Source organism: Sarcophilus harrisii, chromosome X (assembly GCF_902635505.1).
Source record: "Sarcophilus harrisii chromosome X, mSarHar1.11, whole genome shotgun sequence".
Classification (NCBI taxonomy): Eukaryota; Metazoa; Chordata; class Mammalia; order Dasyuromorphia; family Dasyuridae; genus Sarcophilus; species Sarcophilus harrisii.
This window is the reverse complement of record NC_045432.1, coordinates 60,521,888-60,549,103: the sequence shown is the minus strand read 5'-3', so window position 1 is coordinate 60,549,103 and position 27,216 is coordinate 60,521,888. Positions and strand designations below refer to the sequence as shown.

The window sequence follows — 27,216 nt, the reverse complement described above, 5'->3', positions numbered from 1 at the left end:
TTTCCAGAAGCTTTCTGAAATCTATGTTTTAGGTCCTTCTCATCACTGCCTCCTCACTCTTTCAGAAGCCAGAAGCCAAAGCTTCTACAAAGATAATGTAGAAGGAAACATTTAGCAAAATAATTACCATCATTTCAACGTGGGGGCAACTTTTAATCTGCAGGTGGTAAACGTGTCCTGGTTAAAGTATTTCTCTGCCTCTGTCATGGATGCACTGTAATTATTTTTAGCTCTCACTGTGAAAACTAAGAGCTATATGATACAGGAAGCCGTGTCAAAGAAAAAGCAAAGCTGAGAAATCCTCAGGGTCTTCTGGCCTGTCATTGATTTGTGGCAGTTAGGATTGCAACTTTTCAAGGAGACTTCATTCATGTATTTGGTAACCACATATTAAGTACCTACCTAAATATGCAAAACACCATGTTAGCCAATGAGAGTGGAGATACAAGTTGTAATAGGAAGAATAAGAGACATAGCTATGATTTATATGCAGTGCTTTTAGTTTTGTATAGTGCTTTACATATATAATCTCAAGATAATTATAATGCAACTGAGAAGAGAGCATATTATTTTTCGTGTTTACCTTCTTAAGTTTCTTTTACCTCCTGTTTTTCAACTTAAAAGTTTCTACAAAGCTCTGGGTTTTTTTAATCAGTAATGCCTGGAAGTCCTTAGTTTCATCAAAAATATATTTTTCCCCTGTTGGATTATACTCAGTTTTCCTGTGTAAGTCATTCTTAATTGTAAGCCTACCTCCTTTTTTTCTGGAATACTGTATTCCAAATTCTCTACTCCTTTATATTGGTGGCTGCTAAAATGTGTGTGAGCCTGACTGTGACTCCTCAGCATTTGAACTCTTTCTTCTTGGCTGCGTAGGATATTTTTGCTCTGGTCTGGATGCTTGCTATATTTTGGCCATAATACTCCTGGGAGTTTTTATTTTGGAGTTTCCTTCAAGAGGCAACTGATGAATCTGTTCTACTTCTATTTTGCCCTCTTGTTCTAAAAGGTCTGGGCAGTTTTCATTTGATTTCCCGACTTGTTCTGGCCACGATTTCCATGTAGTCTAGTGATTCTGAATTTTTTCCTTCTTAATCTGTTTTTCAGGTCAACTGATTCTGATGTGAGATAGTTGACATATTTTTCTTTTTTGTAGTCTTTTGACTTTAATATTTCTTGTTGCCTCGTGGAGTCATTCGCTTGTATTTATTTGGTTTATTCTAATTTCCAGAAATATTGCTGCTTTGGCAAGGTTTTGTACCTCTTGTGCCAAACTGTTCATTCCTTTTCTAATCATTTCATCAATAGCTTTCATTTCTTTTCCATTTTTTCCTCTAGCAACTGTCACTTTTAAGAACATTTTTAACTCTTAAAAAACCCTCTTGCTCTATCTTTTATAGAAATTCTAGTTGAATCTGTTCCTAAGTGGTGTTTTTCTTTGAGGCTTTACTTGTAGATATTTTGGAATCATTCTCTTTGGTTTGTTTGAGCATTTCTGTCACCATAATAGCTTTTCACAGTGGGATTCTTTTTGTTTGCTCATTCTTCTAGTCCACTTCTTGATTTTAGACTTTGTGAGGTCTGGGTTTTGCATACTTCTGGAGGGAAGGTCTAGATTGGGTACTGCTACTTTCTGAGAGACACCAAGTGTTAGATGATTTCTGTATCTCAGGGACAAAGCAGGGAATATGCAAACTTTCAGTGCTCTCCAAGGGGTCTGATATAGGCGTAAAGACTGACTTAGCCTCCCTCTGATTTGATCTGAGCTCCATATGTTCCTAACCTGAGTTTGGGGCTAAGCAATAGTAGAAAGATGCTGAACTCAGCCTCTATGAGCCATTTAGGTAGCTGTGCTAGTTCAACATGATAGAACTGCAGGTTTTCCTTTCATCTGAGACTGATACCCTAGTTATTCCTCTGAAGGCTTCTGACTGGGCTAAAAGCTGGAACTGCAACTTTACTTCACTTGAGGTATCTGAGCCACAGAAGTGCTGCTTGCTTTTCAACTAGTTCTTTTTCAATACAGTGCCTACTCGAGTTTATTGAGTAGGAAGATGCCATAGATCTGTTCTTCAGAAAGATCACTTTTTGGTGAGATCACCCTGTTAGTTGAGAGGAAAAAGGATGGGCATGGGGAGAGATGAAGGGAAGGCAGACCAACCCACAGGCTATTGCAGTAGTTGAAGTTGAAGTCCAGTTGATAAGGCCCCCACTTCAGTGGTCACAGGAGAGAAGGGGACATATTTAAGAGATGCTGTGATATGAAATTGACAGACTTGGACAATAGATTGGGTGGGAGTTAAGAAAGGGGGAGGAGCTGAGGCTTAAATTGCAGGTTTTGAGTCTGGGTTAGGATACAGGAGGAAAATGATATCCTCAAAAATAATAGGATGATTAGGAAGAGGGAAAGGTTTTGAGAGAAAGAAAACGAGTTCCACTTTGGGCATGACAGTTTTACAATGTCTACAGAACATCCAATTCAAGATATCCAGAAGAAAGTTAGAGATGTGAGACTGGATATCAGTCTTGATATCAGTCTGGATATCAGGTTTGAGAAGCAGATCGAGAGTCATCAGAATAGAGGTGATAATTAAATCCATGGGAGTTGATGAGATCACTGAGTGAAGGCACCTAGGATAGCGCCCTCAGAAACCTGTGCTGTTAGCAGGCCTGGCCTGGATGAAGATTCGGCAAAGGAGAATAAAGACAGGGTCAGAGTGGTTATAGAAAGGCCAGGAGAGAGTACCGTTCAAACAACTGAGAGAAAGGAGAATACTGAGGGCAAAGAAGGTGATGCACAGTGGCACTTGAGGAAAGATTTCCACAGCAAGAGGAAAACTTACTTTCGGATTCAGGGAAGCATTTCTCCAAATGTATGTGTATGTGTGTGTATGTGTGAGAGAGAGACAGACAGACACAGAAAGATGAAGAATGGCCTATTTTAGGGTGGAAAAAGTTTAAATATCATTTTTTTCAAGTTGTTTACTATAGAAGGCTACCTTCCAATTATATGTAGAAGTTAGTGAATTTTTCATAAAGAAGAATATTCATATCCTAAAAGAAAAAATACCTCACAACTTTCATTCAACTTCAAAAAATCCCAATTGTTCAAAATTCAAGAATCTTCTTCAGATAATCTATGTACTGTTCATTAAGAAATGATTCTCAAACTATATTACTGTGGAGAGTATGATAAAAAGAAGTAATTCTCTTACATAAAAGAACCAATAATTTTAACATCCTCAAAATACAAGACACTAGTTGTTAAGGTCAGAGAGGAATCTAGGAGGAAAATTGTTTTTCTTCATATGGGGACTGAGGTTCGATTCTCCGAAGACAGAATTTGATCTTTTAACTATCTGAAACCATCTCTAAGAGCGTGGGTATGATGAGAATGACAATCAGTACTTTTCAGCAGTGTTCCTATGTACTTTTCTAAAACGATGAAGGGCAAAGAATACAGGGGGAAGTAGAAGGGAAAGGAATAAGTTTTTATATAGCAATTACTATATAGAAGGAAGTATGCTAACGACTTTCCAGACACTATTTCATTTGATTTTCATGACAATCCTGGGAGGTAGGGTCTTTGATTATCCCCATTTCAGAGTTGAGGAAAATGAAGAAAACAGAAGTTGAGTGAGATGCGCAGGGTCTCACAACTTGTAAGTGTCTAGGGCTGGTTTGAATTCAGGTCTTCCTGCCTCTTGGCCTAGTGCTCTAGTCACTGTGGCACCTAGCTGCCTTTAAAAGGGAAGAGAGCAAATCACTGCTTTGTGGTAGATATTGTGCTAAGAACTTTTTATAAGTGTTATTTCATTTAACCCTCCTAAGAAGCCTGTGAAATAGGTACACTTATTATCCCCACTTTACTGTTGGGGCAACTGAGGTAAACAAAGGTTAAGTCACTTGCCCAGAGTCCCCAGTGTCTTAGATTTTTCTGATTCTAAGCCCAAAATTTATCCACGTTCCAGGGCTGCTGAAAGTAGATGGGCAAATACAGTTCCTACAAAGGGATGATATTCAAGGAAGCACTGGAGTGTTCTCAATACTTCTGCGGTAGAAGTCTGGTAAGTTCTAATTCAGATGGTCTGCTAGGCCTGTAGAGGGACCGGGGCAAGAGCATAAGTAGGGCTCAGCTTTATCTCATTCTGACTACTGGAAATACAATTCAAAGCCCATCCTATCAAGGGGGAATTACCCAGGAAATCGTTATATAAAAAGGACAACACGTCATGTGAATCAGGGAGAAAAATTTGGAATGTGAAGAGGTTGTTTTATGAGGAAGGGGCATTAAAGGAGTAGGTACTCATATAGATGTGGTTGGGAGAAGTCTCTTTTATTTACACATTTAAGAAGATGGATAACTGTCAATCAAATGGTGGTTTCAAGAGCTTTGTGGTGGCTTACTATTAGAAAGCCTTGATGAAGTGAATAATAGGAGGCAGAAATGACCGAACTCTTCATTTCTCTCCACATCTAAGAGGGTGTAGTAATAGTTTAGTATAGCTGGAATTTACCTTAAACATAAAATAAGATCACAACATCTTTATCTATGTATCTATGGTTTTGTTTTAATTGGATATGTGCTGAAAAACCAAATCAACATATTGTTGGGATTTGCCTACATGTAACCTCTTCCCATTTGTGGTCTGGGTTAAAATGATTTCATGACTTTAGAGGCGGCTTCTGAAGGACTAAGAAAACATTAGTATGATGCAGCTTTTCAATTAACGTGGCATGTGCAAAATTATTAATACCACAAGGAGGTATGCTGGCTGCTGAGTCTCGATCTTTACTTTGGTTGTGTAATTTGGCTGTTTTCCCAGGCTCTCTTAAATCTAGGGACTTCCATGGTTTTGCAGCATTGCTCATCCCTCCACCTCCCCCCTAATCTGAGCCCAAGAACACATTTTCATGGAGTGATGGCTCAGCAAAGAAACGTTCAGTTGCTGTCAGGCAATTACAAGGTCAAGAGTCTCGTGCGGGAGGAGAAGTCCATTACCTGCTCACAGGCTGACATCTCCCAGTGGCACATCATGAGGTCTTTCCATTTAAAGCATAGGCTTCTTTAATCCCTAATTCAATGCCCATGAGGTGGTAGACCCTCTACAGAGCACATAGGCAGATACAGTCCCAACCCTTGCAAAAGTTAGAAGTTAGACCCACATTCAAGAAGAGGGAATAGTGAGGTAGAAGAAAGAGAGACATATAGAGGGAAGAGCGAAGGATGAGAAGCAGCATGTCTTCAATTTGAAAGACACAACATTGAATCTTTTCCTTTGGCCACAAGAGGCAAAAAAGGAACCAGTTTGATTCATACCAAATTAAGAGAGATGAGAAGGGATGTAATGAAAGCTTCTTTTCCTTGGTCTCAGCCACTGTGGCCCTCTTCATTCATTCTGGCAAAGGAAAGAACTAAGGGAAAATTCCTCACCATTATATAGCTCTTTTCTAAAAGGAAAAATAAGTTCCATGTTGAAAAAATGAATAAAGAAGAAAGAAAACCTGTGATAGGTTGGTAGAAAGCTTGTGAAAGACACTAAAAACCTCTCATGTTGTTCAAAAGAAAATATTAAGAAAAAAATATTTGTCCAGTTTCAGGTCTTTTCCCAGCCCTTTCCTCTTTCTCTCAGACAAGTGTTTTAAAGGTGAAGGCTAAGCTCTTGGGAGATGGATGAGGGCCAGTAACCAAATAATGGCTCTGGTCTCCATTGCCTTTCTCAACCCTTGAGGGGCTGAGAATGATGACTGAGTGAAATAGCCTCTTATCCTATACTGGAGAGATTAAGGTACTGATTCAAGAGCGGGGAGTTCCTTTGATCATTTCAAATTTCTCCGGTTATCTGGCGGAGAGCTCTCGAGGGGAGTGGTCAAAAGAAGAAATTGATTAAATAACTGTTAAACTCAAAGTACATTTTATCATATTGTGATTTTTCTCCCCCGTTCAAGTTGTCTTATGTTAGAGAGATGTCTGAAGACTTGTGAAAAGGGGGTGCTTGGATTTAGAACAATACTAAGTTAAAAAAAAATGTTTCTGGCAGACTGATGCCTGAAATACAGAGTACAGTTTTAATAATTTTTTTCTCCAACAGGTTTGAGAGTTTTGCATCTTCTGGATCACATAGAAAGAGCAATGCTTTGGTAGGGCCCTGGTTGCTGGCCAGAATAGATAGAGATCACAGAAGAAGGGTCTTTTAGACCTAATATCTATCTTCTTCTTTCTCTTTTTGTCTGAGTTCAGTGACTGACACTTTCCCAATTACCTAAATAACAATAGAACAGAAAATATCAAAAGGAAATACCATCCTGCTGTTACTCAAGGCTTTTCAGGGGTCAGATTTCTGCTTGTAGTGACATCCATGCTTTTCTAGTCACAGATCAGATTTTTCATATTTCTCTTTCCTATAACGTTTATTGGAATACGAATGTCCCTAATATTAGAGAAAGCCTTGGATCTCCCGGGAACATGTGCTGGTGCCCCGAGGGAAAGGTTGAGCCTATGAAGCCCTGACAAAGGCTATATGTTAACTGTCAAAAAGTCACCCGGGGAACCTGGTAGGCACTTTTTTCTAACACAATATTATTGCTTTCTTTGACAGGGATCACAGGAAGAAGTCAGGTACTTATACAGTTCTGCACACGGCAAGCATGCACGCTTTGTGTCTAGATAGCTCACCTGTCTAGGGAATACGTACACAACTACTCCAATGTTAGACTTCATTTGTCTTACTCTTTTTTACAATCTCTCTCTTTTTGACATTTTTTGTTTTATCAGTCACCCTGTGCCTTAAAAGACCAGAGTAATTTGCGTGCACAAAAAAGTGCAATGTCACAATTAAAGGACTAATACTTGCTAGCACTGTCATTAACCGTCGCATATTGACGCTGGTCAGAGAGGCTTGGCTCAGGAGAGAGCAAGTAAAGAACAATGAACCAAATGCCAGAATTTTATAAGGTTTTCCTAGAAAGATGACAATGTACCTACTGAAACAATGATCCAATTAGCTCATTGGCTGGCTAATGTCAACGCTGAGTGGTGCTAATTCTTCTATGGGGGGGGAGACAGAGAAGGAGAGGGAACAAACATTTATCAAGTGACTATTATGTGTCAGCCACTGTGCTAGGCACTTTACAAATATTATCTCATTTGATCCTCAAAAGAATTCTGGGGGGTAAGTGCTATTATGATCCCCATTTTACAGCTGAGGAAACTGAGGCATACAGGTTAAGTGACTTGCTCAGAGTCACACAGCTAATTCTTTTTGGCTGTCATTCAATCCATCCTCAATCATGACAATTTGAGAGTTTTCTTATTCACTTTCTAAATATTTCCTCTGAGATCTGTAGATTCTAAACTTTTGGTTTTGTTTATACAGAAGCAAAGTTAAGCCTGATATAAGGAAAAACTTCCAAAGAATTAGAGCTGTTCTCAACAGAAATGGTCGCTAGGGTTAACTGATTCTGAAGGCCTTCAAACAAAGAATGGATGACCGTTTTTGTGTGTGCTGTAGAAGTACTTAGTTTTTTGGTATTGGTTGGAATACATAGACACTGAGGTTCCTTCTAGCACTCTGAGATTCTCCATAGAAGCCATTTCCTGAAAATGCTTATATATATATATATACATATATCATATAGTATATAGTATGTAGTATGTCAGAGTTGGGTTATGTGAACTTTGGGAAGAAAAGATTTAAGGTTGCCACACAAATGAGGAACAGGTAGAAATAGCTCTTTCTAGTGTCCTGCCTGCCATTCAAGGAAAACATTTGGAAATTTCCTTCCCCTTCAGATTCAAGGGAACAGACAGCAAGTCAAGAAAAAACGAACAGTTTTAGACTGAGCAATAATTCGCCTAATTACAATTACAGGTGGAAAAAAGGCTCAGTTATCAACTGAAGCTGACTGAAGCAACAAAACTGTGTACCATGGTGGGTGGGCTGGCACTGCTCAGTTCTGGAAATCTCTTTTGGCTTCTTCAGAGAACAGCTTGAGTCTACAACAAGTTGGAGCAAGTAAAACAAGTCTAGAAGGAAGCAATGTTTTGGTGTCTCATTTCTAAAATCACACGGATGTTGTTATTGACAGTATCGTCAGGTTAATTAAGAATTCTCTTAGTGGCAATAGCGCTAGCGTGGTTCTCATTTAAACGGACACTTCAAGAGATACCCTTTACTAACATCAGTTTAGTATGCTGTGTCACAGATTCGGCGAGAGAACATTTCACATCCAAAGGAACGAGTTGGGAAAAATGAGTTATGCTGCCGCAGATGTCATCTAATTAAATTTATGGAGAGAAGTGCGGCATATTCAATAGATTCTATCAAACATGGGAGGATAATTCAGTGTCAAGGATGTTAGGAGAAAGGAAGCCAGGCAGTACTTAAAGAGTGCTATAAAATTATTCTGATAAACTAAATATGTCAACTATAACCAGATCCTGGCTTAAAACTTCAGCTAAGGCTGGCTATATGAAAAATTGCCCCAATGATTTTGATTGAATTGACTGAATTCAGTAAACAACTGAAGTGACCATTTTTGAGTTGAATTGACTAGCTGTTTGATTTGGCCAAAGCGACTGATGTAGTATCAGAAAAACACAGACCAAAAGAAGACATTGAATTAGATTGTAATTTTAAAGCCGATTTGATTATTTATAGTTTATGAGATCGATAAACTTTTGTATTAGTTTCATTTGGTCAGGAAAGCCCACTTCTCAGAATTCGGCCCCTTCTTTCTCTCTTTTTAAGGCTATCTTCAAAAGCTTTCAAATGGTTTCATCCCCTGGGGTTCCCTTTCTCTGTGATTCAAGTAGTCTCACATTCTGGTCATTCCCTATGTTAATACTTTAATAATCGCAGATTATATTTGTTTTTTTTCATTACCATGTTACTCCATGAAGTTACTTCATGTTACTTTATCTGAAAAGTGTAACATAAAAAATCAATCCTAAATGTCTCTTGAGATTTTTTGCAGGACCTAGACAAAGCATTTTTTGGACTGGTTTAGTCCAGAACCACTACCTGGATAAGCACAGTCATAGGCGAGAATAATTTTGAGCTTGTACCTGTGTCGTCCAATCACTTGGTTCTTTGGTTTCCTGAGAAGAAAATTTAGTTGATTTTTCAAACTGAAACAAGAAGGTTAAGTGACTTTGTTTAATAAACTCATCAGTTCATATACTTCAAATCCTTCCAAGTAGTCAGTACTCCAGTGATGATGTTTGCTACAGTTACTGGGAAGAGAAGTAAATTTGCTCACAAGATAAAGTCTAGCTACTTGCTCTAACTGGATCACTGGGCATGATTCCGGCGATTTTGTTTTATGTCGAGTCCATCTAGATTTGTCAGCCAAATAGAAGATCCTCTCGATGGCTTAACAAGTGACAAATTAACTGTGATAATTCATGCTCTCTCTGGGTTATCTTTTTTACACAGATAATAAGAAGTGTTCTTTTAAATGATTACCCTGTCAACTCTCTGGGGATTTTCCTCCCCCCCCTTTTTTGACTTAAGCTTGTGTTGTTTTAGGGGACATCATATTCTTGTTTCAATTTCCCTGGTGACCTTAATTACAAAAATATTTGTAAACATCACAATCACAGTATTCCATTTAAAAACCACTGCATATTAATTTTAGAACATTGTCAGTGAAAAGTCAGATACAATATAGAGAGGGATAAGCATGATATAAGAGTTTAATCTGGAGTCCTGCTTGAGTTTCTTACCAAGTCTGGGGCACACTACCTAATCTATCAAAGTTTCAGGCTTCTTGTATATTAAAGTGATGTATGGTAAAGATAAGTACACTTCTTAGAAGGGGTGTTCGGTATTCATATTCAAGTTCTGTTTAAATTGGAATTATGCTGATCATATTTTGCTCTTAAGATAACGATTACATGTGTTTTATTAATCCCTTTCTTTTGAGTATTAATATATCACAACTGTCCAAAACTGAATTTCTTTAATTGGGCATTTTGATACTGAAGATAAATTGCTTTCTCAAAGAAAAATCGCCTTTTCACTCAATACAATTTTTGATTCATCAATTATGACTGAGTTTTTTTCCAAAATTAACAGCCTTTTTCATTTTCAAATGACTAACAAACATAAATGATAATTTTTTTTGTTTGTGATTTATAATTTTGCTGATTTAGATTGCAGACATAAACAGATAAGATCCCTCTTATATTGTAGATTGTCTTCATTAGCAACAGTTGTGGTAGTTTGAAATACTGATCACTCTGCTTCCAACCTGATGATAATAATAATAGTCATCCTTATAATACTTTGCATATGTGCATGGCATAAATATTAATATTTTCCATATATCCACTCCCATAGTTGCAGGCACAGAGTATCTCATTTATATTATTTCATCAGATCTATACATTCCATTAAGGCAGATGAGAAAACTGAAGCACAGACCATGTAAATGACACCCACTAGATGACAAGGTTAGTAAATGGTGGCGCTGGGTCTCTTACTTAGATCAGCTGGATGTGATCTATATGTAAAAAACCATTCAGTATAATTGAAATACTGGAATATTCCAAGCTCATCTTATTTGCCTAATGAAATCATTTAGTTGAAATGCCACTTTTCCTGAAAAAAATCTAAGAGAACATAATTATAACTCTTTAACTATATTTTATTGCTAAGAGATTTATGAAAATAATTCTGAGTTCTTATTTGACATTTATCAATTCAAATATAATCAACCAATTTTTATCATAGGATAGCTCTAATATTTATTTGTCAATAAGAGTAAGACAAAATAATATTTTGGTTTTCAGCTAAGATGAAGAAAGCAAGAATCAGCATTCTTGGATTCTATCCCTGAGTCATCTCAGCTGCTCCATCAACAAAGTGAAGAACTGAGTTTAATAAATGGAACAACCATTTGGACAAATAAGGAAAAAGCCCTTTTGTTTGAACCATCTACTTTCTTCTTTGGGGACCAGCCTGGTTTTAGCCAAGGTTCTCCGATGGCATTTGTATAGAGATTATGTTTTAACTTTTCATGGTTATAGCTTTTCTACTAATTGCAGAGAGACGGACAGGAAGTGGTGCCGGAGGCCTAGGCATGGCAAGTTGTGATATCTGTTCAAAAGTCCCAGCCCAGAGTCTCAGGGGTTTCCAAAGAAGGAAGCCTGGGGTTCTAAGATGCAGGCAGCATAATACAGCAATTGTCAGAAGTGATGCAGATCAGGGATCAGATAAAATAATGGGAAGGCCCATTTATTGGACAATAGGGTCCCCAGTGGAGGAAACCTGCATTCCAGGTCAGAGGTGGAGAAAAGAGCAGAAACAGCAAAGCACAGAGGGGTCCAGGAAGTGGCACGGCAGGCTTAGGTTTTCACAAAACAAGCAAACTGTTCAACAATTAGAGCTCGGGGACCCAGAGATGGGATCCTGAGTTCTGTTTCAGAAGTAAACACTGGGGCAGCACAGCATTTAAAAGTCCCTCAGCCTCAAATCTCTTCCCTCACCCTCACAATCTGTTTAATGATTTAAGCAGTTTGGGGCAGCTAAGTGGCGCTGTAGTGGATAGAATGCTGTGCTTGGAGTTAGGAAGATTCATCTTCCTGAGTTCAAATCCATCCTCAGACACGCCCTAGCTTTGTGACACTGGACAGGGCACTTTTGCTGTGTCTGCCTCAGTTTCCTCATCTGTGAAATGAGCTAGAGAAAGAAATGATAAACCATTTCAAGAAAACTTCAAATGGGGTCACGGAGACTCGGTCACAACTGAAAAATTACTGAACAACAAAATGGTATTTCTTTTTCTACCTGGCAGCAGTCACTGATCATCTGTGTACTTGCCAACAGTATTTTTAGGTGTGGCATAAAGTTTTGAGCAGCAGAGGAAAACACATGGCTTATTTTCTCTTTTCTTTGTATAAATCTTTCTCCTGCTATGCTTAGTGCTAAGCTCATGGAGGACGCCCTTATGAATCTGAACAAACATGGAAAAGTCCATGTCCTTCAACTCAGAAACAAACCTATATGTAGCCTTAAAATGCACTTGTAACATTTTGTCAGGTCACACGCAGGACTGTTCCTGTGTACACTCCAGGGACTTTTTTCATACCCACTCTGATTTCTTTCTTTGTACCATCTTATTAGTTAATGATGTTGACAAAGAAGTTAGCCATTCTCAAGAGAATAAGCATGTCATTGTGCCTGGGTCTCATAGGCATAAATATTAGACACCGGCAACGTGACAAGATTTAATCCAACACAATTAAACTCACTGAGGGAAGAACAACCCTTCCTTCTGGCAGGTTGAAAACAAATTTAAGCAATTTTCCTTTTCCAATAAGATGTTGCTTCATGTTTTCCTATCAACATTAAACCCAAACATAAGGAGCCTGTTACAGCCAAGCTTTGCTGATGCCATTAGGCAACATGCCTTAAAATATTAATAACCTGCTGCTTTCCCTAATTGGAATTAATGTCTTATGTTGCATACTTCATTTACATGGAAAGTTTCCATGAAAGTCAAATTGCGTTGATGTCTAAGTAGCCGGCATACTGGGGATTGCATTTCCTAGACTAAATCTACACTTGTGAGGGCCTGACAGGTTGATTAGTTATGAGGTGAATCTGTGGAAGGACCTCCCAGTCAAAGTATGGGCAGCAGAGTGACCCAGAAAAATAGGAAACAAGTTTGTTAATTTATTATTAACGAATTTCTTAGAATGCAAGTCACCCTTGTAAAACTAACCCAATAATATGCGGGTGTTCATTTTACAAAGCAATTTCAATTTGCAGGAAACTCACTTGGCAGGTGGATTGATCACTCACTGGAGCGAGCACACACCTAAACCGAGGCAGTCGAGACCGACCAGGCACCAGAACTTTAAAAAGTGCAGAGACTCGATTGTGGAACACCTTCTTCTAGCCATATTCTCACTTGTCAGTTTGGGAATATAGCGCCTGGAGAACACTGACAGTGGCAGCTCTTGTAAATGTTCTGAGCTGTCCTCATTTTGGCTTTATCTATGCTGGAGTGCACAATGAAAGCAGTGCTCTTGGGGCCAATAGAAAATGATTTGATCCTTGAAATAAAACACATTCCATATGGACACAAATTTCAAAAGGTGTCCGATTTTCATTGACATTTCCAAGTGCAGAAACGACATAAAAGTATAACTTAATCACCTATGGAAACAAACCTTGCATGGAAAAATTCTTAATTGGAGATACAGAAACAGTCACAGATTCAGACAGTACAATGCCTTTCTCCTACGACTCTACCCATTTCCCCAACTCCTCCCCCCCCCAAGTGTCTTCTGTGTCTACAGTTAAGAATCAATAGATAAAAATCTTTATGAAAACAAATGCGCCCGATTCAAGATATCCATCTAGTTCTTTCCTTTCTGGGGCAGGAAGCCCAAATCATAAGGCATAAAATCCCAGGCCTTCATCTTGAAGGTAAATGAAAGCCCCAAACTTATTCCTGGTCCTGAAAAGGTCATGGAGGACAGAGAGGCATGTTTGGGTATTAGAATCGGCATGAGGGGTAACTTTTACATTAAGAAATATAACCATCATTTTCTGTTGTCTTGAGGGGCTCCCACATTGCTTCAACAATCGACGACAGAAAAGAAATTACTTACTGATTCATTTCTTCCAGACAGTCAGTAGCAAAGAAGAAGCTCTTAATTTTGGGGTGACAAGCTTTGAAAGCACTGAAAGAAAGACAGAAAAAACAGTTTAGTCTTCTTCTAAAGGATTTCCCAGATTTAGAGTTGACAGGCAATAGCTACGTTCTCTCTTCACTTGAAACTTGGTGAGTGTGAGACAGGATCAAGAACTATGGGGAGGTCATGGTACATGTATTATTAAAGAAGTTCCACATTTATGCAGAAATAGAGATTGATAGCCTAGAAACCTTTTTCTCTCTGCAATAGAACCATATTTCTTACATAATACATAGGTACATATGTATGTGTGCATATATACATACATATATCTGTATCTATATCTATATAAATTAAAAGACTAGAGACTATCTCTCTAATTCCTAGGCCTGAGCTAAAGAAAAAAATGAAATGCTTATATTGATCTCCAAATGTCAAAGCTGGAAGACTCCTCACAGGCCAATAAGTATCTCAGACCAACTCAGGAAGATGAATCCTCCCGACTCCAGGTCTCGTGCTCTTCTATGCACTGCAGTCACCACTTAGCTTCCCAAACTGCTTAAATCATTAAATAGATTTATGGGAGGGGGATCTGATGTTGAGGGACGTCTCCATGTTAAGCTGCCATAAAATTCGTTGACCTCCGCAATATTGAAAAAAATAACAGTTCTTATTCATTTGATTATCTTTTCTTTAAGGCTGATTTTTCACTTCAATCTCCCAGTCTCTTAGCTCCCACTGCTAACTTCACACCTGACCAAGAAGCTCCATCATGATGTTTCTAACAAGCAGTTATTTGGGGAAGTAAAGGGAACTTGACTCCCTTTCTAAGCAGCCCATTCCACTTTTGGAGAGGTCTAATGACATCTAGCTGAAATTTGTCCTTTGGACAATTTTATCCGTTTCTTTTCTTCATTGTGAAATCAAGTAAAAGCAGACCAAGTCTTCTTTCACAGGACAGCAAGTGGCCTCTGAGGCTTCTCCTTTGCAAGAGAAACATTTTCAGTTGTCCAAGCAATCCCTGCATGTGATGGTCTCACGGTCCTCACCACTATCCTACTCAGCTTCCTTGACATTGCCTTAGGAAAATTCTGCAGATCACCTGGTAGGATCTGGTACCAGACACTGAGCTTCTTTCTTGAGTTACACTGCCAAGCATTCCAACTCTACTGAAAAGATCACAACTCCAATGGACTGACTACTTTGTTCAACTGTTTAATTTTCTGTATTTAGAAACCTGATTCCAGGAAGGGTCCAAAGGCTTCACCAGATGGCTAAAAGCATCTGTGACACCAAGTTAAGAACTCTTGTTTTTTCAGTCCAGTCAGTTCAGAATTGTGTTGGCCTTATTGGTTTCCATATTGTATTATGGTCCCCCAGAATCTCCAGACAGAGGACTCTCAGCAATACGGTAGATGTCCCTGTTCCTTTATGTGCTATGGAAACTGTGCTGTGTCATTTCTATTCTCCCCACCCGCCATGGCTATAAATATGCACATATGTAAATACGTAAATATGTACTCCAATGCAGTGGGAGCTAAGGGACTGGGAGATTGGAGAGAAAAATCGGCCTTAAAGAAAAGACAATCAAATGAATAAGAACTATTATTTTCTCAATATCGCAGAGGTCACTGAATTTTATGAATTTTGTTGGAGAGAATTCTATAAATATCATAGTGTAGCTCTTACTATGACCTCCATCCTGTGGCATACATTAATTAATTAATCAAACCACTTCATAATTATCTGAGGGAGGTAAAGGAGCAAGAATAGTGTCATGGATCCCTTGGGCAGTCTGGTGAAGCCTATAAACCCCTTCTCAGAATAATGTTTTTAAATGCATATAATTAAATACCAAAGATTACAAATGAAACAAATCATATTGAAATATAATAATCAAAATATTAAAGACAACAAGGCAACAAGAATAAGAAGTCCTCCTTAGCTACTGCCAAGGCCTAGTCATTAACAAATATAGCCCAGCATCTTTTCAACAGTAAAGAACAATAAATACCACTAAACAGGAGACCATTCTTTTACACCGGAAAGTTTCCAATAGAAGTGGTGATAAAGAATACTGGCAGTCAGGTAGGATATCCTAAGCTAGAATTTTTTGAGAATGTTTCATGTAAGCCTTCTACATAAAACAATCAAAGAATTTTGATGGTTTCTTGTGGTTCAAATTAAAAATCAAGGGGTCTATGAAACTCTAGGCAGCCTCAATGGTCCTGAAACTAAGTTGGATTAGTGACTAGGGTATCTGGGGCCTTGCTGTCACAAAGCCTCATAACATCGGAGACTTACATGACCAAGTACCATTTATCTTTCTCGCACCTTATTTAGTCATTGTCAGGAATACAAGATGATAGAGTTGGCCCAATGACATCAAAAAACTACTCCATACCCTCCTCGTAAATTCGGTCCTTCTGGTCTCCTAAATAGCTTTTAGTAAATTTCAGCTCCCAAATCACCACATGGTGTTCTAATATAAGTATTTTTATCATTGTAAACAAGTAAAAGTGCCAGGGGAAGGATGAGAGAATTTAAAATACACCTGTTCACTTCCCAGCAAGCATCTGGGGAATTTTAGTTACAATTGATGACTCTTGATTGTTCTAAGTAGAGAGCCCTGCTTCTTCCTGCCCTGTATTTCACTGTTCCAGGTGGCAAATACTAGCCTAGGAGAAAAGAGAGGAAGTTCTTAAATTCATCAGTTTAGACTTAACTTAGGCCTTATGTTTCTTTCTTTTTTTTTTTTTTATTACAGCTTTTTATTGACAGAACATAATGCATGGGTAATTTTTACAACATTGTCCCTTTCACTCACTTCTGTTCCAGCTTTTTCTGTTCTATCCCTCCCCCTAGATAGACCTTAGGTTTCATTCCACATCACCAAACTTTTGGGGATTCTCAGAACAAGAAACATCAATTATGAGAATATTTATTTGCTAGATCAGGGGTCCTCAAACTTTTTCAATAGGGGGCCAGTTCACTGTCCCTCAGATTGCTGGAGGGCTGGACTCTAGTAAAAACAAAACCTTTGTTTTGTGGGCCTTTAAATAAAGAAACTTCATAGCCCTGGGTGAGGGGGATAAACATCCTCAGCTGCTGCATCTGGCCCGTGGCCGTAGTTTGAGGACCCCTGTGATGATCTACTATTTGGCAAAGCATGTTGTAGTTCCTCTCTCGTAGTGTGATATTTTTCATGAACGGTGAATGACTTGTCCCTCAGAATAGGCTGCAAACTCCTTGGGACTGGGGCTAGGGTCCCTTATCGGGACCGGGCCTGACTCAGGCCAATTCCCTGATAGTTTAGATTTGCCAGTGAAATACTTGTGGGTCACTGAAGAGTTAAGAAGGGATTTTCTTAGCCATAGCAGTAAAAGGATGGTCAACAAGGAGAGGCCCTGAGTACCCTTCAAGTTGATTCAGTTAAGGGAAGCTCTTGTTTCTGAGCTGCCCCTGGTGATCTACTAGCTAATCATCAATGAGTCCCTGGAACTCCTCAGGGCTGCTTTGTGCTCAGGGAACAGGAAGCACTATTAATACCCTGAGCCTTTAGGCCCAAGAGTCAATTAAGTGAGGAGAAGGACCTCAATACTGTTTAAGGACCAACTTGCTTGGGGGCAGTGAGGTTAGATTATTTGTTCTTTCTACAACCTCTTTCAATTTAGCAAATACCATCTACTCAAGCTAACACACAATGCTGAAGATAAACTGCAGGTAATACAAAGATATCTACATCTATATGTATATAGATATAGATAGATATAAAGTAGTGCAGGTAATACAAATATACATACATATATATATATATATACATATATATATATATTCTTGCCCTCAAAAAATTTCTCATTGAGTAGGGGGAGTTAATACAACACAACTATTTCAAGGCAAAATATACAGGGTTTTCCTTCTTATACAGGGTGTTGCAAAAGTCTTAGTGCAATTTTAAGCATTACTTTAGCTGGAACATAAGTATACATATAAAAGGAAGAGATAAGTCAGAAGGTAGGTGAAGGACAGAATATTTTTTACAAAAGTCTTTAACGCTAAGAAGCTTCTACTCCATCCTGTGGGCAACAAGAAGAAGACAAAGGTTTCTGGGCAGGGGAATGGCATGAGCAGAATTAGTCTGTCAAAGATTACCATGGAATGGTATATAAAAGTACCTGGAAAAAGTTGTGGAAGCAGAGAGACAGTCAAATCATTGGAGGGCCAAGGTGGGAAGTAATGAGGGGTTGACCCAGTGTGACAGCAGTGGGGATGACAAATAAGGAAACAATGGAAAAGATCCTGTGACAGGAGAAGCAGCAGGCTTTGGTGACTGAAGGAAGATGAGCAATGAAGGAAAAGCAGTAGCCTAAGATGAGCCTGAAAGTAGTAACGGGGACAAAAAGAATGTTGGTGGTCTTTACTGAGCCAGGAAATCATGAAGAAGAAATGCTTCGAGGAATGGAGGTGTTGATGCTTGAGTTCGGTTTAGAAATGCTGAGTTTGGATTCTTACTCCTACTACAGGACTTACTTATGCCTAGAGCAAGCACTAAGTGAAGGTGTCGTTATAATGATTAGGATATGCTAGCTAGGTTTTGACACACTTCATCCTGTAGATGTCTACAGTTGTACATAGCACCACAATTATTTAAAAGTATAATTTCAATAAATACATTGAACTGATATCTAGTTTTATAGACTCTTAGCATCTGAATATTTATCTTCCCAAGACATTTTCTCAGTTCTCTGAATGATTCACAGTTGCTAGACTACGTCTAGTTTTAAGCAGCTGTTTTTCATGGGAAATGAAAATCAATCTTCCTGAACTCCTTTGATATCCAAGCTGCCAGAATAGCACAACAATCCATGTTTGGGGGCTGGCTTAGGGATTCGGGTTTTTTTGTTTAATAAGCCAGAAACCATGACATTTGAACCTCTTGACTATTTCTCTATGAAGAGAAAGTAATTTAATTCTTTGTTGATGTTCAGTTGTTTCAGTAATGTCCAACTTTTCATGACCTATTAGGGAGTTTTCATGGCAATGATACTGGACTGGTTTGCTATTTTCCTCTTCAGTTCATTATACAGATGTGGAAACTGGGGCAAAAAGGATTAATTGATCTGCCCAGGGTCACATAGCTAGTAAGTATCTGAGGCCAGATTTGATATCAGGAAAGAAGAGTCTTCCAGATTCCAGACTGACACTTTAGCCACAGCATCACCTAACTGCTCTAATTTAATGCTTTAATAATAAAAAAAAATTAACAAAGGATCATACAGTTTGGTCAGAAAGAGTCTTACAAGATCACCTGGTCTAATCCCTTCATTTTACATATTACAGGATCAAACATCTAGAATTGAAACAAACAGTGGTTATAGTCCAAGGCCTTTATTCTTCACATGAGGAAATTGTGGCCCAGAATGGTTCAGTGCTTTGCCCAAGGCACATGGGTACTAAATGGCAGAACTAGAATTTAAACTCAATTTTCTATGACTTAAAGTTAAGGGCCCCATGGTGTATACCATCATCACTGTACCACACTGTCTTCCTAAACTGAGGCCCAGAGAGTCACACAAATAGTAGTAGTAGTAATAGTGGTAGTGGTAGTAGTAGTAATAGCAGTAGTAATCTAGGGAGGAAGAGGAAGAGGAAAAAAGAGAAAAAGGAGGAGGAGGAGGAGGAAGAGAAGAGGAGGAGGAAGAGGAAGAGAACAGATGGGACAAAATATAAACAAGACCCTATCATAGGCTGGATCTACATGAGACTGAAACTACCATTTGAAAGATGAAAAAAATGATAGACCCAGTTATATGATACCAAGCAGGAAAAATTAACAACAAGCAAGTCCAAGTTATTTACTAACTTTTCATCAGGCTATGTAAACAACCCAATTCAATTAAACTAATTTATGTAGTCAGAGATGTAAACAGCTTAGATTTAGCTTACCAATACTATTAGTCAAATAAAAAAATAGTTGAATTAATGGACCATCCTGAATTTATATATTCTGCAGTATATATTAAGGGGGGGCATAGTATCCTACTGGCATTTATGTGTTTCTGAGACAATTTGAAATTATCGTAAACCATAAAGAAAAAAAAATAAAACTTTGCTTTCTTTGTTGATTATTATTCACTTGAGAGTCTTTCCTCCCTCAAGTCACTCATTTAATTCTTCTTTGCGATTAATGGAAGTTACACATGAATGCAACCCCTCCTCCACTCATCTCCCCCAGGTGTCAAGATTCCCACTAGAACACAGAGGATTCATATACTTAATTCTCGTTAGCATTACCAGGAATTTTACATGTAAATCCCTATGCTCCAATGCACTAGCTTCACGGTTTCTAACTTCTAAAAAAGAATTGATAAACAAGACAGATATCCACCCCAAAGCTCAAGTTTCCATGTAATTTTGGTTGGTCTGCGTGTCAGAGGAGTCAAATGTGGATTTTCTTGCACTGGTCAGTCACAATGGAAATGTACGCACACATTTTGGGGCAATCGTTCTTTTTTCTTTTGAATTGAGCGGAGCTACTGACATGGTGAAAGTTCACCGCTTTCTTTTTATGAGAACACCGTTTACATTGGCCTTGTCTGTTACCACTCGCCATAACAAACAACAATTTATGTCAGCTGACTACGAAGAAGAATGCTAACTTGATTTAGATTATTATTTCCGTAGCTCCTCTAGCAAGAGTGTGCTGGCGTAAGAGTTTTCTGAGCTGGTACTTTTTTAAGTCCTCAGATCTCATGAAATAGTTGTCAGTGGTGGTGGTGGTGGTGGGGTTCTGTAGAGCTGTTCTCTGCAAAAGCTACCCTAGGAAAGGGGCCTAGCCTCTTTCTCATGTTTCCTCAGTGGAAACTACCTGGGCCCTGACAGTTTTGGTGAGCCTACATTAGTGCTCATCACTGTCACCCAGCACCGTGACTAGCTCATTCCCAAGAAGGGAGGAACCCTCAGACCTGTCAGATGTGGAGGGTTTTCCTCCCAAATGCTCTGCTCCCATATTTCCCCTGTCCATGTAGAGAGCATGTGGAAGATGAAGAAAGAGATGTGGAGAGAAGAAAATGATGTATATAACTTAAGAAAATATTACTCTTGAGTCCAGCCTAACCAATTGAGTGAATGGTACTAACATAAATGCAAATGCCAGAAGAGAAGGGCAGTGTGATTAATGGGAATATAGACCCCTCTCTTTCTGTGCACATAGTTACCACCCTGTTCCTGATCTTTGACACCTCTCAACTAACTTATTACAGTAGTCTCCTAACTGGCCTTCCACAGCCAGGCTCTCCCCTCTCCAGGAGGGAAAAGACTTTCGGAAAAGAAGAAGGTCTTAAGGCAAGATGACTAGCTTGTAAGACAAAGTAAGAGATCTATCAGACAAAGGGGAGCTGTGATTGTGCAAGTGCTCACTGGGCAAGGCAAACAATTCCAAAGCTGCCAGCACCCACAAACAGTTCTGCCATTCTTTAGTAAGAACAGTGAAGGCCTTAGATCTCACTTCTAACAGAAATTTGATTCCATTTCACAAGTGCTGATTTAGTGTCTTCTATGTGCTGCGCACAATGACTTGAAGAGAACATTTCAGTCAGGGCCACCATGGTCAAGTGACGACTGAGGAATGTCTCTACTTTCCAGGCTATCAGGAAGTATCAAGTATTCCTTAAAATAAAACAGAAGGAAGGCTGTAATGAAGTGGGAAGGAACAGGAAGAATGGGAAGAAGTATAGGGCAATTCTGATGTGTTAAGAGGTTGGACCATGTTAGAATGTCATCCAGAGGGGGAAAAAAGAACCAACCACTAAACTTTTGGTGCTACATAACAGGGATGGGGCCCCTCCCGAAATGGAGCCCTCTTTGCCAAAGAAGCAGCTGCTGATGCTCCAAGGAAAGATGATGTGGACAAGCAGATGCTGTCAGAATGCCGAGGGAATATTAGTGAGGGCCATGGGAAGTAGTTGTGCTGCTTGGTGACTGCCTAGAGAGGGGCCCTAACTTCAGAATAACACTCTCAGTCTTTTTTTTTTTTTTTTTTTTTTTTTTTGCACTAGGGGAGGAGAACTTCTATGGCACATGTTACAGTTAACTCCAACCATCTGAAGGGCTGTCAGGGTATTAGACTTATTCTCATTAGTTAGCCTTAGAGAATAAAATTAGAAGTGGCAGGTAGAAGATGCAGAGGGAAATTTACAGTTCACATAAGGAAGAACTTCCAAAGAATTAGAGCTATTTTCAAGGAAAGGCTAGATGACCACTCATCAGGAACACTGTAAAGGGACCTAGTGGTAGGCTTGAAGTTGGACCTAATGGCCTCAAAGGATCCTTCCAACTCTGAAATCCTCTGTAAATCCTTCTTGAATCTGTATTTTCAGACTCTGAATCTTCCTTATCCCAGTAGTATTCAGTCCCATTTTAGATAAAACAGCCATCAATCTCTAATTTAAGGACTACACAGAGTTTTAATCATGTCTTCCCAGTAAAGAAAAGGAAAGCCCTATGATAGATCAATGATTATTTCAGATTCTATCAGGTGTTCTGCCTCATGGTCTCCCCCTCCTACATCCCTCTGGCTGTATTGCAACCCTCTTCAGATAGATAAGGCTCCCAGGCGAGGTTTGTTTTAGAGGCTGCCTTTTCCTCCATCGGGACGCTCTTGTCACCCCAGCAGTCAAAGTGGTTATCTCTAGGACACATCCACATCCTCACTCAGAAGGCTTCATTCTGTGAAGCTTATGTAGCTGAGCTGCCATTTTTGCAGTTTTAGAATGAGTTACCAGCCCAACTCCTTGGTGAGCATCTGTTAGAATATTTTAGTCTGCTTTTGTAATGAAATGATGGGAAGATATTCAAACTGCCTTTATTGCTTATCTAAAGGAAAGCATCCCAAGTTACTATAATTCCATATTTAACCTTTCAGGAAATCAAAGACTGTCCTTTTTGATTCTATGGCTGCTGTTCACGGAAGAAAATGTCACGTCCTCCATTATGGATTTTCATGATTAAAACTAGTATTTTGGGTACAGAAAAATGAGTTGACATTGGTTCTTGACCTACCTAGGTCAGATGAGAGGCTAGTTGACTTTCTCCAAGAAAATAACTTACCATTACCAGGAAGGACAAGATATATACTTGTGAATGTTTTGGGGAGAATCATTCACCGGCCTACTATCCTGTTTCTCCATTGAACAGTTCTGGTTTTGTAACCTAATACGAGCTAACACTGAAAAAGATTCAAGCCCCTGAGGATCAGGAAAAAGTATAGTGCAAAACAATCTCATTATATAAATACTTTTGCAGTTTGCCCCCATCCAAAAGGCCATCTTCTGTGCTAATGCACAATTAGGCAATATTATCTTAAATAAACCAGCTTCCAGGGTGCTTGTTCAGCACATAAACATTCTCTCCCATAATTTACCAACTTTGGGGAAAATGGCTTTTGCTTCATCTACATCAGCTAACCTTTACTACTCTGCAATTTTCTCCTCATCTATTCCATGCCATAATGGTTCTAAGCTAGCCATTAGAAACACAACACTCACTATTCTTGATTTAAACCTGTTTACTTTTGCTGTTGCTGAAACTAAAAAAATAACCCTTTCAAGTATATACTTGTTTATTTCATCAAATGCTAATGTTTCAGTATTTTACATTAAAGACTTAGATTTTTATTCATTTGTAAAAGCACATTCATTGTGAGCACCCCCTCCTTCAGTGTCTCAGCAGCTACCCTTAGGAAAACTGTCACTTTTTCACATCCACTCATTTCCAATGTCCTAAAACACTACAGTACATAAGACCAGCAAGGGATTTTTCTTCTTGAGACACTGTAATCAGTGGTATGATACAAATGACAAAGAATAGCTCCAACTACCTGGTGTTTATGAAGAATGACCTCTCGCCAGAAATAGGTACTTATTCCTGAGTGGAAAGTAGAAAGTTAAGACTCCTCCTGTAACTTAAGACAATTTAGGTAGCTTTTTCCAATGAAAAAGGGAAGTGTAATAAGCTTAATGCTCCAGAGACTTCAGCTTATTTGACGTTAGCACTATGGATTTTCTAAAGAACCATGTGTGAGAATGAGGCTCGGGATTTATATATCCAGCATTGGAGAGCCGACCACGGAGAGAAGCTCAAGGCTCGAGAGTCTTGTTTTTGCTCACACACATGATCAAGGAAGGAAGGGGGACCAAGGATTGAGGCGGACTGCATCACCCGGTTCTTGGTTGTTTTTGTCTCTTTTACTTCATTTACATGTGAAACCCAAAAGCTCTGGAGGATTTGAGAAAAATGACTTTGCATCAGGCTCATACAGCCTTTTGCAGTTTATAGAAAAGGCAGCATCTGAAATGATTCTTCTTTTGGCGGGGTGGAGTGGATGCACTTTGGCAAACAGACCTCCGATGAGAGTTCTAAAGACTTTCTAACCCTCAATCTGCCAGAAATTTGGAACAAGGGTGTAGGTACTGCTAATGAATGGAAGAAGTTTGGAAGACAAATTCAGTGCTAGGCTGTGACTTCTCCAGGGCAGGGATGATGATGGTCACATATCTTTCTTGCTATCCTCAGAGTTTAGTGTAGTACCTGGCACCTAACAGGTACTTTGTAAATGTGTATTGACTTATTAGCCAGCTAATATTAAACAACCTCAGCTTTGGAAGTTAAGGGTTTGGGAGCTGATAGAACCATTCTACTTTAAGAGAGAAGATCTGCTTAGAACAATTTCCTTAAAGGAGAGATGGCAAAGTCTGCTTTTCAGATGGGGAAGAGGGAGCATTTCAGCTAATGGTTTTAGCTGTGAACCAAGTGGTTGCACTGAGAGTAGCCTAGTAGGTAGTGAGAGGCAGGAAGAAAAAGAAACAAGTAAGGTCCAGAGAAAAAGATGGGGAATTTCAGAGACATGACTACATGTGAAATCAAGAAGGAAAAGTACCCACTGGAGAAAGCAACAGAGTGGCGAGTAGGCCCAGTGAAAGCTGAAGGATAATGTCACTTTAGAACTGAGGTTCGAAGTTGTTCTTGCCTGTATTTGCCCTGGTCACATGTATTCTGTGTTTTCTCCTCATACAAAGTTCATAGTGTCCATTCTTCCCACCAAGTGGGAAGTCCCACGTGACTTGTTGGAAGGGTGTAGCCTACATTTATGAGGAAATCTTCCATCACTATATTTCTCACTGTTATTTCATTAAAGGCCTTTATTTCAAACTATGTCATCTGGTTGACTAGGAAAATGCAATACATAAGTAGAGGCTTGTGAGCTAATGGTTTTAGGTAAATATGGATCCAGAGAGTACCTTGAGCCTAGGGTAACTTTTCTGGAGTGTCTGTATGCAAGTGGTGCCTCTGGCACTATTCTGGGTCTGAAAAAGCATATCATGTCCTAGTATTGCAGGAATCCATTGAGGGTTTGATTTTGGGGTGATGGGGTGATGACAGAACAGCAGAATTTTCTAATGTAGCCTTATTTTGTTTTAATTGGTGAGAACAATTGCTTTAAAATAATTATTGAATGAAGGTGTGCTTAGATATTTGCATCAATTGGATTGTTTATAGTGGAAGCTAAAATCTGCATCATTTCTAAATAAGAACTGCAATGCTGATGCACAATGATGGACACAGAGCCCCATAGGGGACTCTTGGTATAAAGAGACAAGGATATTAAAGATGCTCTCTAAGAGGATAAGAGAAATCATCTCTTGGGGAGATGGATTTTCCAGTGCATAGAAGAAAGTAGATGAGGTACCACCTATCACATAAATTGTCTGATGTATTTCCAACACCTCAGATGAAGGGGTATATATGTGTGTTTGGATGAGGGGGTGGAGATTATGACAAAACTGACCGCTGACCCTCTCAATGAGAAGACAGATGTGGCATCAAGTCAAGACTTTCCTGGTTAAAGAGAAAATATTGAGACATGGATCATCACAACTGATCTTGGAGAAAGAGCCACACACTTCTGGGATTTGGCCCAGCTAAAGGTGCCAATAAGCTTCTTTACTATCCAGTACATGGAACTCGTTACCTCTAGCTAGGGTTCATAACCTAGAATCCATGAGATTTATTATTATTATTTTGATAAATACATTATAATATACTTTCTAATTTTCTGCATTTTACAACACAGTTCTGAGGGAGTCCATGAATAAAATCAGGTTAAGAACTCTTGTCCTCAGCTAAGAAGAAACTTCTCAAAGGAGCACTTACATCCATATGGGAAGAACTATTCTGGGTCTGAAAAAGCACATCATGCCACATAAATGCAACACAGTGCTGGAAGATTGACAGGAAAAATAGGCTGATTGAAAGCTTTAAAGCCCCAGCATTTGTCCTCATACAGGGTTTGAAGTCCATGGATCTTGAGGTCATAGCACTGACACGTTTCTTAGTTGTTTTCTTTCCTATTATAACCCATCATTCCACATGGGAAGCCACAAGGGCAAAGTATCCCATATTTCCAGTGCATTCTGAAAAGGTATGTATGTATGCACATATATGCACATGTGTGTATATATGTGTACACGCACACACATATAGAGCTACACACATGTGACAAATAGTTTAAGGTCAAGTATCCTTAGCTACAAAGTCTTGGCTAAAGAACATGTTATAAGAATATAGCTTCTAGAGATACTGTTCTCTATTTTTTGCTTAATGTTAAGTAATCATCTTGTAATGATTACATTGTGTCAGATGGCTACTGTTTTTGGTTTTTGAGAGTTGTCAAATAGGTCAAGATGTCCCCAAGAAGGGGAGTTGCTGATTAGAAAGGATGGAAATGCGCAGCTAGCCACACACCAAAGTAAAAATGGGATATGGTATTAACTGGTCAAAACTGATGTTTGCTGATTACTTGAAAGGAAAGAGACGTAGGTAGGAAAGTATAGTCCAAAGAGTGGAGGACTGGAATTGAGTGACATGGAATCAGATCCTGATTCAGCTAGTATCTGTGTCTCTTGATGTCCATTTTCTCACTTCCAAAATGATAGTATTGGAACCGACCAGCAAGGCACCTTCTATCTTTAAATCCTGCAAATTTAGTCCACAGACCTAATAGGGTAGGAAAGAAAAACAGTGGAATAGTCCAGCATTGCAATCTGACGAAGCCCACTAGATGGCAGAAACTGGCTTAGAAAACTGCAAAGCTTACAGGGCGTGGGGCAGTTTTTGAGCAGCACACATAGGCTTTAGGGTGGACTACTGGGCATGTGATTCATAAGATTGCTGATTCCTTTGACAATCCAGCAAACTACTTCTTACACCAGGGAGGCTAGGCCTGCGAGTACAAAGAACTTCCTTTGGTAAATGGAAGGATCAGCCTGCCCCTTCCCTATACCACATGGACAAGAGCACTCCTCTCTGTCTATCTGATGGGCAAAACTACAGAAATAGGAGTGAAGAATCAAATGATGCCATGCCTAAATTGACCCCAAAAGCACACTAACTAAGCCCCTGGGGTCCTCCTTAAACCTGAAAGGGACATTGAATCATCTAGTCCAAACCTCCCCTTTTAAAGATTGAAAAACTAAGGGCCAGAGAGCCAAGTGAAGTGCCCAAAGGCCAGA

The 27,216-nt window shown here is 39.2% G+C and overlaps 1 protein-coding gene across 1 annotated transcript in view; it reads right to left on the bottom strand.

Moving 5' to 3' along the window:
* Window positions 1-27,216, bottom strand: part of LOC100929018 (connector enhancer of kinase suppressor of ras 2) — a 274,574-nt gene that overhangs the window by 34,013 nt on the left and 213,345 nt on the right. The window contains exon 13 of the mRNA XM_031944609.1: window positions 13,625-13,696. Coding sequence (XP_031800469.1) covers window positions 13,625-13,696 — 72 coding nt within the window. The remainder of the gene's footprint in view (window positions 1-13,624; window positions 13,697-27,216) is intronic.